Source organism: Echinococcus granulosus (genome assembly GCF_000524195.1).
Source record: "Echinococcus granulosus chromosome Unknown EG_S00082, whole genome shotgun sequence".
Taxonomy (NCBI): domain Eukaryota; kingdom Metazoa; phylum Platyhelminthes; class Cestoda; order Cyclophyllidea; family Taeniidae; genus Echinococcus; species Echinococcus granulosus.
The window spans coordinates 191122-207901 of NW_020170462.1; the positions used below are offsets into that span (position 1 = coordinate 191122).

The following is a 16780-nucleotide window of genomic DNA, read 5'->3' on the forward strand; positions in this document are numbered from 1 at the left end:
ACACAGAATACGAAAGATCGCGTAAAATAGATTTTGAAGCAGCCGTAAATAGCGATTCTTGTCGACTCAAAAGGTTATGGAAGAAGCACTACCTCACTACTATGTTTCGTTTTTCTGATCAAAGGATAAAATAAAGTAATTTAGAAAGAAAAGCAATTATTAACAATACGCGGAAGAAATATTCTAGTTAATGGTCTTAAAAGGAAAATACACTGGCGTCGATTTTAAGTTTTACCCAATTTCTCCGACCCATAGTTAAGCTATAAGATAAACGAAAATGCACTAACTTCAACGTAAACTTTTGGTTTGAAGCTCTACTGCTTCACCTTAAACTAATTTTTATTTTGCTCTGCTTTAGGAGCACCAAGCTACGGCAGAAAAATGAGTTACGAATTAATGCGCACTGCAGCACAATTACTTTTAGCACAAAACTTTAAATATTCAGCTTGGTAATTACAAAATTTTTCATATTTAGAGGCATTTGAATTTACCAGAACGTTGATTCGAACGAACAACCTTGAACCGCTCGTGAGAATAGCCGCAGGGGTGATTTGCCGTGCAGCTAGTTCTTCCGTAGCGTGATCGAGGAAGATGGGCTCTACCGATCATTCTGGTACGAAGCCCTGTGGACAGCATATATTCAAGGACTTCTGCGATGCCTCTGAGCATAGCCAGGCTTTTGTTGCTTCCCAACTAAGTAATCCGGTGAAAGGTCCTGAACTTTATAAGGAATCCTATTCTAAGGAGAAGGTAATTTGTACGGAATAAAAGAAAAAAACACCCATTTAAGATTAAAACTATAAATGTGGCTCTTGTTGTATGTCTTAACATGGACATTGATCCTCCGGATGTGCAAAAAATACCGCCCTATAGTCGCATCGAGGCTTGGGTCGATCCAGCTGATGCTGGCTATCGCGTCGTCGATATGATCGGTAAAAATCTTCAGGTTCGTTGTTTCATACGAATTCACTTTTCCTGCTCTTTTGGAACATTTACGGCTTTTATCCCTTTACTCTTTTTTAGTCGCAATATGAGCGGTGGCAGCCTAAAGGATGCTACAGACAGTGCCTAGATCCCAACTTGGAGGAAGTGAAGAAGATTTGCGTTAATATGCGTCGAAATGCCCGTGCGGATCGAATTCTCTTTCACTACAATGGACACGGTGTTCCTCGCCCCACAGAAAATGGTGAAATTTGGGTTTTTAATCGGGTACTTGAGTTGGTCTTTATTTCATTTTCCTTTTCGGCGTTCTTAGGCTTCACTTCTTTTTTAGACCTTTACTAAGTACATCCCACTGTCACTCCACGATCTCCAGCGTTGGTTGGGTGGACCGTCAGTCTATGTTATTGACTGTCAAAATGCCGGTCGGGTGCTCAAACTCTATGAGTACTTTTGTCAGCGCAGGCAAACAGAAGTGAGTTCATGTTTCCTGATTTCTTTTGACCGGATTGCTTTTAGACGGCCTTCTTGATTGGTGCAATTTTCCCCCTGTTCATAGTTTGGTTCCAGGACTTTGGCCATGATCCGTGATCATGCTTATATCCCCATAGACAACACTAAGGTACGAAGTCTCTGTTAATGGTATATGGGAGAACACCGTCCCTCTCACCTTGGTGTAATTCGCGCTCAAGTTTTACAGATGCTCTCGTTTCAATAAGTAATAACCCTTATCGGTGGGAATCGCTTGAGGGACGGTTTTTATCACTGAGGGCGCGTATAACATTCGCTGCTGATAGCAGCACTACGTGTTGCAAAATCCGCATAAATAACGGTACTTTCGTCTCGGTCAAGACGTCCCATCACCCTGTGAGTGGACGCAATTGTTGGGAATTCAGTGGCCACAAGTTGGCAAGTTATTGTTTTCTAACCGGGATGAATCACCCACGCTTCGTTATGCGTGGTGGTGCTTTCCTGGAAGTTTTTGTCTTTTTGGAACGTTCCGTCAACTCAGTGAAGCATTCAATTAGTCTACCATGATCAGAAGCAAAAGCTGTTTCGATATCCTGTATTCACAATTTTAACTGACAATGCTCATCGCTTCTATATGCATGCATCAGGTTCTCTTGCAATTCCTTCGATCGATGTCCTTCTACTTTCGTTAATAAGTTCAATGGATTTGTTCTATTTCCGGTAGTTGCAACTGTAGTTGGCTGGACTCCTGGGGCACCCTGCTTTCATCATGTCAGCGCGACCTCTTTTCAGCACCCTCATATACTCAGGGAAGATTCTTAGAGCACACATGACAATCTGTACCCCACGTACCCATATCTTTCCTCATACGAGAGATTGCCTCTCTTCCCCTTTGACAAAAACATTCGCTAATAACTCACTCAAGACATGAAATAAAATGCGGACTGTGATGGACATTCTGGTAACATTCTTCATCGTCCATTTCAAGATGACCAATCCACCTGATCCGAATGGTGGTATGGCTGCCGCAGATGGCGCTCAACAAGAAGCCAACGCTTTCAGTCATGTAAGTATGAGTGTTCCCCCTAATTAGATGTATCTAATGTGATCTCGTTTATTTACCTGTCCAACACTTATGAATGAGCTATTTTTGGGATCACCTTTTGTAGAAATGGGTGATGCTGGGATGTTTGAATGAATGAATGAGTGGGTGGATGGTCGGTTTTGGTCCATAGCGAATGGTCAAATGCAGTTCATAAACAGGACAACTCCATCGAGAAATCTAACATAAATGGTTCTGTCTACAATTTTTTCACAGATTTAACTGTCAACCGCTGATGTCATTCTGCCCTGACGACTTTCATAGTAACCGCCTGGTTCAAATCTCGATACAAACCTTCTTTAAGGCTTTATTAGAAGTGAGAGGGATGGGAGAAGCCTGTGCAAAGTTATGTTGGGAATATGACTAGGCTGAAATGCAATTGGTGTGATCGCCGCAGGTAACCTGCCAGTCTTCGGCTCAAATAAACGAATAGATAGGTGTACAGAAGAATAGGCGAATATATGAGTGAGTGAATGAACTACTTAATGGATAGATAGCCAGTGTTCCGAAGCCTGTTACTCCATCTCCCCAGGGACGTGTCAGCGCCCTACAGGCAGTGAAGGTGAAGGCAGATGCAGAAGTGAATCTTAATGTCGATAGCATCGCTGTTGCCTTTTTTCAGGCCTATTCAAACCACGCCAGTGGGATGGGTCAGATGGCTGCCGCTGCTGTCGCCGCAGCAGCTATTGCCCCGGCTACCATGGAAAATACGATCATGTTGTGTGCCTGCGAGGAGAACGAGGATCTACCTCAACTGGCTGAACTGCCTGCGGATCTCTTTACGGCCTGCCTGACCACTCCCATTCGCACGGCGTTGCGGTGGCATTGGATGAAGTATAACAAGTCGTTTCCTGGTCAGTTCTCCTTTCCATCCCTGTTACTTGACGATCGACTCTTAGTACCTCTATCTTTGGCGGCCTGAACAAACCTTATCCCCTTCTGTTTGGCACTGATACGTTTGGTTCGTAGTAACGCAACTTTGTGGGAACTTTCTTTGTACTCCAAAGTGGATCTTGTCAATAGCTTCTACCATCCATTCTCTTCATTTCTCTCAGCTTTTCTTAGGCGGTTTCAACTGAAACCTTTTCAAAGGCAACTGCTCTTTCTCCATTTATTTTTTATCTATCCTGCCATTTCACCAAGGAATGCGGTTTCGAATCGTTCAAGAAGAGCGTCTATAGAGATTGCTTCGAGCTTAAGGGTTCCTTTGCCATTAATCCTAAGGTATCCAGGTTTAAATAAAAGGCAAATTTTCCTCTCATCATTTTCTTTTCTGAGTCTTCGGCAGATCAAGCTCGCAGAAAGTATCTTTCCTTCTCCTCTTTTTGTTCTCCCTTCAGGTCATATTGACGAAGCCCTCTTGGATCACATTCCGGGCAGCCATGGCAACCGAATGTCCCTGTTGGGGGAGATTAACTGGATATTCACTGCAGTGACTGATACTATTGCTTGGTGCAGCTTCCCCGTGGATCTCTTCCAAAAGCTCTTCCGTCAAGACCTCTTAGTTGCGAGCATTTTTCGCAACTACCTCCTCGCTCAACGTCTTATGCGCTCATTTGGCTGCCATCCCTGCTCCTGGCCCCGTCTCAACCCAACCCACGATCATCCCATATGGTGCGTGACTCGATGATTAACTCGTATCCTTCGTGTCATGACGACCTGATTGTATAGGCTTTCCTTCATTCATTAGTTTAAGTCTGAGAGAACTCATTCTACCCCTATCTGCCTTACAGGAGCGCCTGGGATCACTCTCTAGACCTTCTTTTCCACTACCTTCCACAAGTAATCTCTGTCATGCAAACAAGTCCGCAGGCGGATTTGGTGTTATTGCAGCAGCGTCAACAGAAGCCACAGCCGAATCTCCCACTCCTACTGCCTTCGTCGGCATCGGCTGGGGGAATGGTAGACATTCCCAGGGATCTGCTAGAACTGACTTCAGCGTCGGCTCAACGTCTGACTGCTCTATTGAATGAGATCGATAGACAGGTGGAGGAAGGAAAGCAGAAAAAAGCGAGACTGGCGGAAGAGGAGGCAAAGAGAGGGTATGGAGAACAAAAACGGCCTATGATTACCCCACCGCCGGGATATGAATCAAATAGTGGAGTTGTGAGTCTGCATTTTGTCCTATAAAGACTTTAACGGTTATTGAAGCGGAATGGGGTAGAATGATGGAAGGATTTGTTTTCGAAGAGGAAATTTTACATTGGACGTGCAGTTCAAATTGGCAAGCTCATATACAGACATGCTGCCGTGGTGACTGAACCACTGGTAACACTGCTAGAAGAGTTCCGTCTGGTTGTCCATCACCCTCGGACTGTCTGCCGATCCCTGTTAAAGGGAAAGATGAATTGATTGAGCTTTGAAGCGTCGGAGGAGAAGGAATGCCTACATGAATCGACAGTAATCTGTCTTAAAATCGAATGAGATGAGGTTTACTGTGTCGATGAATTGATTTATGTCCTTTGGGAAGTTTTATGGAGGAAAATGGAGGAGTCGCTAATTATGTGAATTTCTCTAGCAGTGCTGAACCTTTGCATGGATCCAAAGCGAAGCGACGGAAGGCTATATCCCCATTCTATTTACAATCAGTTACCCTTTTCCTTTATTCCTTCCAAGACCTCAAAATCTCGCCATCACGGAAGAGGCTCTACCTCGCTGTCGCCTCGAAAAGTCGCGAAATTCGTTGTGGAAACGCGTGAGCTCTCTCGTATCAGCGAGGAGGAGCGTTCGGCAGAAATCTCAACAGCTGTTACCGTTACTGCCACTACCACTGTTGCTCCATCAGCAAAATCGTATTCCTGTCCCTCCCACCTACCCCGCAGTCCAAGCACTCGAAATTCGGAGGAGCAAGGCGAGGAGGGACATCAGCATCACCATCATGTGAGTTTATTTGTCAAGTAAAATGAAGCGCATTTCACGGATGCGCGGGAGCGCGATGTTTCGCCTTATGCCTCCCATTCAGTTTTGGGTGCCTTTGGAGTGCTCCTTCCAATTACCCTTGGGTGCTACCCATCAAAACAACTTAACGGGAATAAGGTGACTACTTTCTCGGTGTTGGTAGGGTTTTGATTCCGAAGAGACGGAGTTTTCTTCCAGCGACATTGACGTCGATGAAGATGATGTAACAGAAGACGAGGAGGAGGAAGAAGAGGAAGAGGACGATGATTACGGTGAGATGGAAGGTACGACACAACATCTTCGATCGCAAGAGACTGCAGAACATGGACAACGCCCTCAGCATCAGACACCGAAACAGCAACAACAACAACTGAAGCAGCTTAATTTGGTGAGTTGTGAATGTGTGGGCGTCGTGGATCCATCTGCTCATTCTTTCGTCGGTTCGTCTATCGGCTCATCCATTTACCAATCCTTTCCTTTGCCCGTTTATTCTTTCATCAAATCAGTTTTTGCACTTGTCGATCATTCAGCGCACCAATTCCTCTTGTTTCAAACTATTGACTTGAAACTGTTTCTTCCATCCCAGCAACAAATTCACCAGCCTTCACCCACGAAATCCCCTCCAGAGGTCTCCCACCAACCTCCACGTCTGGGCCTTGCGTCTACACGCTCCTTTCGAGCGCATCTCCACGCAGCAGTAGGTGGTAGTGATGGCATCACTAGACCCAATCTCTCTCGTCCTTCCATATCCGCCGCCTCCCTCCTCGCGCGTTGTGCCCAGCCTCGCGTTGCCCCTGTGATTGGCCCTAACCCTCTGCCTCTCGTGCATGACTCATCACCACCCGACTACCGTCCCGCTTCCTTCTTCACCTCCCAAATGACCGCTTTTCAAGCATGGCTGCATCAAGCCTCTTCCAACCACACTGCCTACTGTCAACGCCAGTCCGCCATTCAACTCCCCATCCTCCTCCAAGTCCTCCTCTCTCAGACTCATCGCATTCGTGCCCTACAACTTCTTTCCGAGTTCCTCGACCTTGGCTCATGGGCGGTGTCGCACTGCATCACTGTGGGCATCCTCCCCTATATCGTCCGACTCTTTCATTCCAATGTGCTTGAGGTGAAGCCTCATTTGGTCTTCATTTGGGGCAAAATTATTAGCTCCGCACAGATTGATTTTAACCGACACGAGGGCATTCGTGAGTCAGGGTATCGGTACTTTGTGGCGTGCCTACAGGACGATGCTAGTCTGTCGCCTCTTGTACGAACTATGGCTGCTTTTGCGCTGGCGAAGATGTTAGTCCGAGGCGAGACGGGCGCCCCTGATGTGCTGTTCCAGGAGGTCTACTACTCCTCGAAACCCGTCTCCTTCATCCATATTGCAGCGGAAGAGTTGACTCGCGTTTCCGCTGTTGCGGATGCGGAGGAAATGCGAGATGGACACAACTTTGATCACCTGAAAGTGTGGTTGCTACTGGCACTGGGGCGTGTGTGGATGCATTGTGACCCAGCCCGGCGGTTAGCGGTGAGAGCGGAGGGTGGAAGGGCGGTGGAGACAGCCATTTTCCCCAGGCTTTGTGATGCAGATCCGGTTGTAAGAGCAGCGGCAGTGTTTGCGTTGGGGACACTGATCGATCAGTCGGTTGAAGAGGGGAAGAAGAGTTCCCAGGAAGCTGATATGGTGAGTCGAAAAGTGCTTTTCCGTGATTTCTAGAAAATGATGAGTGGAATTAGACGGATGGATGAGTACCCGAACTATTCTGCAGCTCAGTCACCAAGTGGGCATTCGCCTGGCCGAGCGAACCCGTGATCCCTCTCCCTTGGTTCGCTGTGAGGTAGTGGTCGCCCTTCGTAGCCTTGTGTTGCAGTGCGAGCCGCAGATGGTGGAACAGGCTCATCTCTACTACCGCAACATCCTTCGAAGTCTTCGAACCGCTCCCACCGAGTCCCACCTCACCGTTGCCACCACAGCGGCTGCCGCCATCATCAATTCCGATCGCCCTCGGACCGGTGGGTTTTGTTTCTCTGGTGTTGTGTTGAAAGCCCTTTAAGTTTCTTCAATCAACTCCTTGAAAGCAAATGACTGGATACAATTCTTTTCCCTTAGTGCTACGGATCCCGTCTTTGAAATCCAAAACTGGGTCCGAGTCTTAAATCTCCTTCATCTTGATGCTTGATATCCTTCATCTTGTTGGATACACAAAGTCCTAAAGTTTTGATTCTCGAAGGAACTTTTACCCTTCATCTACGCATCATCCATTTCGTTTCCATGCTCTTTCGCTTGAAAAAACGGAGGCCTATCTTGGCCTCTTCATTTCCTTTACAGTCGGCAGTCCCATCGGATCTCCCTCCAGTGCTGCCGCTCTGCTTCGTGGAATGGCGGAACTAGGCCTCTCTCGATTCAGTCGATCCTCGCGTTGTCGCAGCCACAAGGATCTTCAGCGCACCTCCGTCAGTGAAACTGCCTCTGTTGTCCTTCCCTCGGATGTCTCCGATTACAATTCGGTGCCAACTTTCCTTGAAGGTGGGTTTGCTACCGCTTGCAGAAGTACGATTCTAGAAGTAGCTTTATTTACAACCATATAGAAGGGATAGGTAGCTATTGTCATCGGAGTGTGGATTGAGCCTGCTTGCTCTACAGACGGAGTCAAACTCTTTTTCGAAGTCCCGGAAGCTTCCCGTCAAATTCGTTATTTGGAGGAGGTGTTGTGTCAGGCCGTACCGTCCAGAAGTGCTGTCATTCAGGGAGACTTTCCATTCTGGATGAAGGGGAATTGCATATCAATGGTGGAAAAACTTCACGATCGCCTTGTCAAGGACGTGAGTGGTGAAACAATTCGTTGACGATGACATCAACTGTCAAAGCCGGAAAGGCTAAGCCGATGGATGAATGGATGGATACTTTAGGCTAGATATCAGCTGTGGTTGAAATCTGCCTTTTCGATACAACTAGAATTTGTACGGGGAAAATTTCTTCGGACAATGGGATTGGTAGTTCAATGGAAAGCCAGTCCCTCGCACCGCTGCACACCATCCCCATGGGAATATTTGCTCTTTACAATGGGTGGGAACGAGGGAGATACTGCCTCCTCCACATTTCCCGCATTCTCTTGGTGTTGCTATCCACCCGAGTTGTGGGTATCACCTTGACATTAGACAATCAAATTGGAAGTAAAATAGACAGTTGAATGGCAAAACGGGGGTAGAAATGAAAGGGGGCTAGCGCTGAGTACGGTTGTTCCCTCCTGTCGATAAAGGTGGAATTCTCGGCTACCTTGTGTCTTGTTGAGAGAGGGTGATAAGGTTTAAGCTATCACCGCTGGGAAGCTTGCTACGAGTAGCGTTTCCCGTAGGTTTCTATGCCGTGGGCTGGCTGGTAGTACACTGAAACCGCCTCTTTTTCGCGCAGACTTTGAGCCCAACGTACCCGGGGGCATTTTTGCCCAACTTTGGGACATGATTCTTATTCTTGCCGCCGATCCCCATCCCTCCGTTGCGAAACTGGCCACAGTGATCTTCTTCCACATCGTTCGGGAGGTGAGTCTAGTCCATCACCACTCCTTTCCATTGCATGAGGAATTTTCTGGCTTGCGATGGTCATCTGTGTGTCCAAGTCAGCCAGGCGTCACGTCACTACCACCCCATGGTCAACAGTTGAATCAAGTTACATTAAATCCTGCCAAGTCGTAAGTGCGGCTGTCGCTCGTCCCTTTTCTAGTCTCGAGCGTTCTGGTTGGCTACCCTGAGAGAGGACACAGCCGACACACATTTGCACTAGTGCTGCAGCCACATCTTGCTCGGTCCGAGTCCAGGTCCGCATGCATCTGGACATTCACCTAGCTTATTCTGCCTATCAAAGGAGCTATCACATTATTTCATATACCACCAAATAGCCTTTTGCGCCTCACTAGCAGGTCTATCCGTGTCTGTCTGTGTCGGAGGTCAGACGTGGTACAAATACACCAGAGGATTTTGTCGATGAGCAGGTGCAGTTTGCGCTCTTCAAAATGGCTCCCTAGTTCTTCTTGTTTGGCTCTGACCCCCCTTAATCACATGCCAATGTTATCCTTTTCACGATTAATTTGAGTAGCCTCTGAGGCCTTGCATTTTTTTCAGTCCACTAATGCGTGTTCATATTAGAGTCACGTGACCTATAGGTCATCCTGCTACTACCACCAGTGCTAGCCTTACTCTGACCTTAAGGTGTGCCGTGATTTCTCACCTATTTGTCTAGCTTACTGTTTTCCACTAGTCGGACCGATTCTCCTCGGCGGATGTGGTTTCATGAATGCAATACCTGTTCATTACGGGTGTTTGGTATCCTAATTTTTCGCTGAGGGGGTAATCGAGGCACGTCAAAATGGAAAGGTTATTAATTGGCCACAGATGGGCTGACAGGCTGTCAGCGGAGGTGACACGAGTAGGATAATGTACCACCACGATACTGAACGAGACTCACGTTGACTAAGGAGCCCGCGAAATTGAAGCTACCCTTGACGCCACAAACTGCCTTTATATATGCGTCTCGTTCTACTCCTCGCCTATAGTGATAGGCTTCTCTTTTCTTCCATTTTAGTTAATCCGACGAGTGAGTTCAATCAATCCCCAATGTGTCTCTTCACTTCAAGGGCTGCTTATTGTTATCCTTCCTCCTTTTTGTGTGTAGCATGACATAGATCGAGAGGTTACCGTGGTGGGTGGACGCCTCTTCCTGCGCGATCCACCAACCCCAGGCGCCGCTGATGGAAGCAGCACCTTGGCTGAAGTGCAAGTGAAGACACCAGCGTGAGTGCTAGCCTTAGCTGGCCGTCTCATTCACCATTTGGGGATCATTTTCCTTTTGACAGCTGTATTTTGTGGTAAATCGCTTTTCTTTTTTCCCTCGCTGTTGTCTGCCGTTGCCAGATCAGTGAATGCAGTTGCATTGCGTGGGTAGATGCCTGACCTGTAGGACGCTAGATGCGTTATTAGGGGATTTCTTATTGGTTTCCTTGTTGTGAACCTGCGGATTTGGAGGTGAACAGCAAACGCCCCCTCTCGGTAGCAAAAGAACTTATTTTCGGGACGCAAGCCTCCGAAGCACTGAGGAAGGCCTCCGGATTCTTCGTAACGGAAATAGAGTGTATTGGGATATATCCTACCGCACTGCCACTGGTGTAGTCCTCGGAGAAGCTTAGCTGTTACCCTGCCTCGTTACCGGCCATGATGTAGAACACGAGGTGCGGCATAGTTGTCAAACAATGATTTTGACAATACCATGTTCTGGATAGATATACACCTTCTGCTACCTCGAAGACGCTACTGAGCTTATCAGTCTGGAGGTAGTGTCTTATTAAGCAGAAGGGCTGAGGCACCCTACGAATAGGTCCGCATCGTCATCGTGGAGGTAGAATCGCAGGAGGCTGAGATGACCTACATCTTCGTCCAAATAATTATTATGCATTGTTTATATGCTTCTTCTCCCACCTTATTTCACAGCCCATCACCGCAGCAACCACCGCCGACAGTCATGACGGCACAGCAAATTCCCCGACGAAGGCAGTACACTGGATCGGATAATGCCGTACGTCTGTTCGGCTGACTAGCACTTCTAGTCATCGACAACTGCTTTGTTGCTTCTATTTATCCGCGGTTGGATAACTGTCCTTTTTGTCGGCAGAGTGGAAACGATTTCGTCTTCTAGACAGCTTGAATAGCACATTTAGTCACTCACTTCTAAAGGTTGATCCAGAATCAACTTTGTACTGTTGGAACAGAACCCCTGAGCATTCATTCCTCCGTCCTATTTGCATTTTTTAAATTAACATTTCAATTTAAAATATAGTCAATTCGTCCTTTTCATTGATAGGAATCAACAGATAAGGCGGGCGTGATGGACGTCCGGACGGAATTCTTTCAGTGGTGTTCGCAGTGGTTCAGCCAACCCCTTCTTCACAAGTATCCTAATGCTCTGCAAATTCAACAACCCCTCGGCAAGAGTGAGTCAATCCGCAATCACCATCGATCTCCTAGAGTCATACAATGACTGTTTTGTTTTGTCGTTCGCCAACTACTTCGAAAGCACCTCCGACACAGATAGATCCACCAGCGCAACTAAATCATCTCATGCTAGCACAGCCTGTTTCACATCTCAATGATGTGGGAGGGAGCGTGGGAACCTATCCCGGCACTCAGCATGCGTTCCCTTTTCATAAGACTTCGTCTTCGTGGCTGATGATCGCATTGCAGTCACGGTGGTGGCAAAACACATGCGCCGACTCGACTTTTGCTTCGTAAAACTGGACTACCATTGTCAGGTACTAGGTCGACTGTGTTGACACCGCATAAATGCGCTGCTGCTGAGTGACCGATCATGCCATCATCGTACCGTACCGTGGCGTAGTTCAACGCAACCTTCCGTACTGTGCTTGAGGTTCAATATAGACAAGGGTGGACGTCCACTTCTTCGGGTTCGGCGTCACAGTTGAAAGGAACTTTCGCTTACCACCACAGACCGTCCCATGACGACACACATTGCTACCACAATTGTTCGTCTTGCCATCTTGATTATCGGTGGATGGATTGGATTGGACTCAATGGAATGCGTGTCGGCTGTTGGCTCGGATGGTAGAAAGACAGTCTTAGAACCGGTTACGAATCTTAACGGTCGAGATTTGGTGATCTTATCGAGGCGAAAAGACCTCGTTGAATTGGTTTTCTCGAATGATTCTGCCTTTAAAGGTTTTATTGCTGAACTGACAACTACGAAAATAAAATTCCATAAATTTTCAATGTTACTAACACTACAATAATGTCAGGGACTTCATAAGTAATTGCATAGAATTTCCGATTCTTCCAGCCCTACCGCATTCCATGGATCCACCCGTCCTCGCACCAACCCTGAGTCCGCAAAACCTCACCGATCTCTCCTCCATCTCCACCAACCCCAAAGCCCAGGACTTCTCTGATCACCTGCTTAACTTCAAGAAGCACTCAGCTGAGCGGTGTGGCGGTCGTCAGCGCTGGCACACCATTGCTACAGGCCAGAGGCTTTTCACTCCCTCCCCCTCCATTTCGGAACGCGACGAGATTCGCCGTTGTATGCGCCACCTCGTGCATCGCGCCTCCCGCGCCGCCTCCCCACTCTCCCCAACGCGTCGCAACTGCCGGCATGTCAATCGACTTACTGAGGATGCAGTTCGCTTCTGCTCCACCACCGTGTCGCCTCATCTCAGGCGATGCTTGACCGACGCAGAGGCAACCGAAGCAGCGGAGAAAGAGGAGGGAGTGAATGTGGAGCTACAGCTGCTCCATATATTCCAGGCGGGTGTAGGAGTTGCTTCCGCAGGTACAGCGGCAGTAGCCTGTTTTCATCCCTACAAACCACATCTCCTGGCAGCTGAAGCCGTGGCCGATGGTGAGGAGTATGTGGTGAGTGTATGGGGTGTGCATAGGTTGGAAGGGGTGCGGCGTCTAACTCTCACCGAGGGAGATGCAACAGCAGAACAATTGACGGTGTCTGATGCGCTGATGGAAGCTATTAAACGGCAACGGGCGCTGATGGAGGCGTATGAGTAAGTGACGTCGATTCCTCTCCCGGTGTTTGAAAGTATTTCACACCCCCTATGCGCCATTTCCCTTCAACGTTTTCAGGGGACTGTTTAACTTATCAGAGTTTTAAGTGCCTTCTGTCGTCAAAGTGGGGAATTCGACAAGGAGCTACTCCCCCATTTATTCATTTCCTTTGTTACCTTGACAACCACGTCGCAATTCAGTTTAGATGTCGTTGTCTTTGTTCTAAGCGGTCATATTTGTCTGCCCTCGACAACGGACTTCCTTCCATTTTTTTGTCTGCCGCGAGCTTCGGACGTGGAATAAAGCCTCGAAATCTTTCATAGCGTGGATAGTTAATGTCCTAATTCGATTCCACTTCCCATTTCTTCCACGGTTCTGAAGTAAATGGGGATGGTTTTATCCTCCAGGCCAACATTATGCAGACCGGGGGAGTGGAGGTGCGTCCTCTTGAAGGAAACGCCTAACGTGGAAACTTTTTGTCCCTTTTTTGTTCCTTTAGTCTGGCGCAGGTGACATCATTGGAGCTGTTAAATACGTTGGAGGAGAAAAGCCTCCTCCTCACCGCCTCCAGAGATGGATGCATTCGAGTGTGGCGCGACTACGATGGGAAACACGGAGCCACTCCTTTTCTCCTCACTGCCTGGTGAGATCTTTTGAGAGGTTGGGATGTCGTTTTAGCTCATGGTCTGGTAAATGACGCTTGAAGTTGATTCCATCTGGATCCTGGTTACTAAATCCAAAAATTCTATCCCACTTTTCTTCATCTAACTGAAAGTAGGAAGTTTAGCGCTCTCTTCTGCTCCAGGGTAGCCCTCGAGAACCAGGTGCCCCTGATCCGCTCCCGCCGGACGGCCGGCGTCGGTCTGGTAACAAGTTGGAGCGATTGCTCCCTCCATCATCTCCTTCACGTCTCCGGGGACGTTCGAGTTGTGCGCACCTTCGATACAGATCATGAGGCCTGCGTCGCCGACTTTGAGACCCATTCCGACTATCCAGTCACTAGGCTGGCTCGTGCCGCAAATGACAACGACCACATCTTCGCTGCGGGGTTTGCTGACTCGGCGGTGAAGATATTTGACACCCGACTATCTTCCCGCAAAGCGTGAGCAGCATTCCCCATCGACTTGTTGCCACGGAAGGCACCGGAGAGTTCTAGCACAGTTAATTGCGAAAATGTCATTCTCCTACAGAGTTGTCTTCGAGACTGTCTGTGGAGGTGGCCGTGTGTTGGATCTCGCATTTGCTCCCTACCAGGCGGACCGCCGGTTCTACGCCGTGACGAGTTCGGGCGCCCTGGGCGCGTGGCAACTGGAGGTGCCAGCAGCTAACGCCACCTGGCAATCAGTTGTGCCTCCTGCGGAGAGAAAGGCTGATGGCGATGCTCCCCACCCTCCTGCTGTTCCAATTTGCGGTATCAGAGCTGCGTGTCTTCAGGTGAGATTTCCTCGCTATCTGCAGGTGTTTTGGGACATCTTAAGTCAGAGATGGGAAATTTCACAGACGCCATCCTTCCTCCTTTCCTTTGCAGGTCTCGTTGCCCTGCACTCGCTCGCACATGGTGGCGTACGGTGGCCTGCGTCAGTTCAGTGTTGCTCGCCTCCACGATGGCCGAGTTATCGCCTCCTATCAACCAGCTCAGAATCTCTTTCCCACCGCTATTGCGATGCATCCCTACGAGGTGAGAGGAGGTGTTTTCCCCTTGACTTTTTCTCTCAATTTCGGTACAGCATGATGTAGTTCATCGGGATTGAAAAGGCCAAGCAATTCAATTACTGGTGGAAGAGGCGAGGAAAGGATTGGAACTGTAAGGGCCGAGGAGGGGGTTGTGTTCTCCTAAGGTGCCAAGACTACCCCAGATGGAGATGGAGGGGTAGTTGGAATTGACTTCTCAGATGGAAACTATCTGGAGGGGTGAGGTGATGAAAGGAGACCACTTCGGCTCCATTCAAAGCCTTCCAAAGATGGAAAGGTTAAGGAGGGATGATCGCTCTCGAAGTCCCAATTGCAGCTTCTTCTGAAGCACTTCAATCGCAATTTTTGCCTCTTTGATTGAAGCCAATATCTTGCCTAAAGATGCAAGCGTCAATGGCGTAGAAATCGCCAAAATCCGAACCGATTTGTTTCCTCCTTCCGCGAAGAAGAACTGGAATGACGACACCCAACTCAGTCCTGAATGGAGGAGAGAAGAGATTATCTAAACGCTTTTTAACCATCCAGATGTCGAAGTAGGAACTGAACTCGGATGACCTTCAAGGAAGTCGGTTCCTACGGGCTTAGTTAGTTTGGAACAAGGAACGGTGCTATGGAGGGGATTGTCTACGGCTCGTCAAAGCTTCTTTCAGTGGTAGAAGACTCAACAACGAAATGTCTTTCTTGCGATAGCACTAGGTCATCCCTCAAAGCGTAACTCACTCGGTTCTCGATGGAACGGAGGGGAGAAGCGGTGGGAATGATATCCACCTGGGGATGGAAGAATCGACGGCGAATTGCCTCCGAGATGTGACTTGATTTCTTCCTTTTTTTCTTCGGTCGAAGACTGTTTTCTCCTTCCTCAAAGAACCGGAGGGTGAATAGGGTGGGGAGTCGGGATGGCCTTTGCTTTTTTCGAGGCCTCCTACGAGTGGAGGTGCTCTCATCATCTGCTGCTGGAGCAGATGATGAGCATGGTGGGTTTGTAGGAGAAGGTCCGTGAGGGTGAGTTGACTGGACTGGAAGGCGAGTTTTGACGTTCATTCTTGTTTCTCTTTTGACAGCCGCTGATCGCTGTGGGAATGAGTGACGCATCGATCCACCTTCTCAAATTTCGACTCCCATCAACATCATGAGTCTCGCGGCAGAAAATCGTCTTTCACCACCCGTCAACGACATGCTGCGTCCCCACAATTCGACTAGAGAAATTAAAGTAGAATCCTTTTCCCTACTCCCCTCCCCTCGTGTCTCCATCTCACCCCCTGCCCTTCTCCTCCTCCTCAAGTCGATTTTTTGGATGAGGTGTGCCTCTCACTCCTGCTTAGGGCCCGTTTTTTCCCTCACCATTATTCTCCCCTCCATCGCGCCTTTTGATGTGTATAAAGAGCAAAGTAGTAAATGATTTTCTTGTTCTCCTTTTCTTCCATGGTCTTCCTCGACCCCCCTTTTCTCGATTTCCATTGCCATGCCCGCGGTCTGCAAGTGAGAGCGGCAACTGGGTAGGAATTCGATGCTTCCACTGGCTGAGTGGTACCGAAACGTGAACAAGCTGGCGAGGAGGGAGCAAGCTGGTGTAGGTTTTCGCCTGGGGTTGCGTCAAGTGTAATCTGTCAGGCATTTGCTCTTAGTGAACGTTGGTCGGGGCACAAGACACGCTCGTCGGCAAATTCTCCTTTCCTTAGTTTTGTCTGTGTTTGAGAAGGACCTCCAGATGCAATGACATCGTTCAGGTGGATTGGTACTGTAGTCAAGTACTTCCTCGCCTGGTCTTTACAGCATGGACTACGTTCTGACGGCTGATGAAGGACCACTAGAGAATGCTTTAGCGATGGCACTCAAAAGCAGATGACAACAATGTTGTAACCTGATATTTTGTTTAACTAAAAGTCCGTCTACTAAGACCTCACAAAGCGCAGGCTAAACGTCCACACAGCAGCATATGCCTTCTGTCATGTCTACAGCAACTCAACCCTTTCAGATGTTTATAATAAATCCTCCTTCCTATTCATATGACTTACCACGACTCTACTAAGGACTCGAAACACTGTGGTAAGTCAAGATGAGGGCTGGTGTGAACTTTTAATCACCAGGTTGATGTAAACACAAGTCAGCTAAAACACATTCACACTT

At 48.2% G+C, this 16780-nt stretch overlaps 1 protein-coding gene across 1 annotated transcript; it reads left to right on the plus strand. All coding sequences in view use genetic code 11, as the record gives it.

Moving 5' to 3' along the window:
• Positions 1 to 591: 591 nt before the first annotated feature.
• EGR_07620 (Regulatory-associated protein of mTOR) lies at positions 592 to 15786 on the plus strand (the record flags this gene model as incomplete). Its single annotated transcript, XM_024496869.1, has 24 exons — positions 592 to 750; positions 791 to 946; positions 1024 to 1209; positions 1274 to 1414; positions 1499 to 1561; positions 2399 to 2476; positions 3045 to 3366; positions 3853 to 4126; positions 4246 to 4618; positions 5129 to 5392; positions 5574 to 5798; positions 5997 to 7088; positions 7174 to 7417; positions 7734 to 7931; positions 8817 to 8944; positions 10074 to 10192; positions 10886 to 10970; positions 11256 to 11385; positions 12246 to 12960; positions 13461 to 13604; positions 13767 to 14063; positions 14152 to 14395; positions 14490 to 14639; positions 15715 to 15786. 24 exons carry the CDS (start codon positions 592 to 594, stop codon positions 15784 to 15786), a joined length of 5859 nt encoding a protein of 1952 aa, XP_024348725.1.
• Positions 15787 to 16780: the final 994 nt, after the last annotated feature.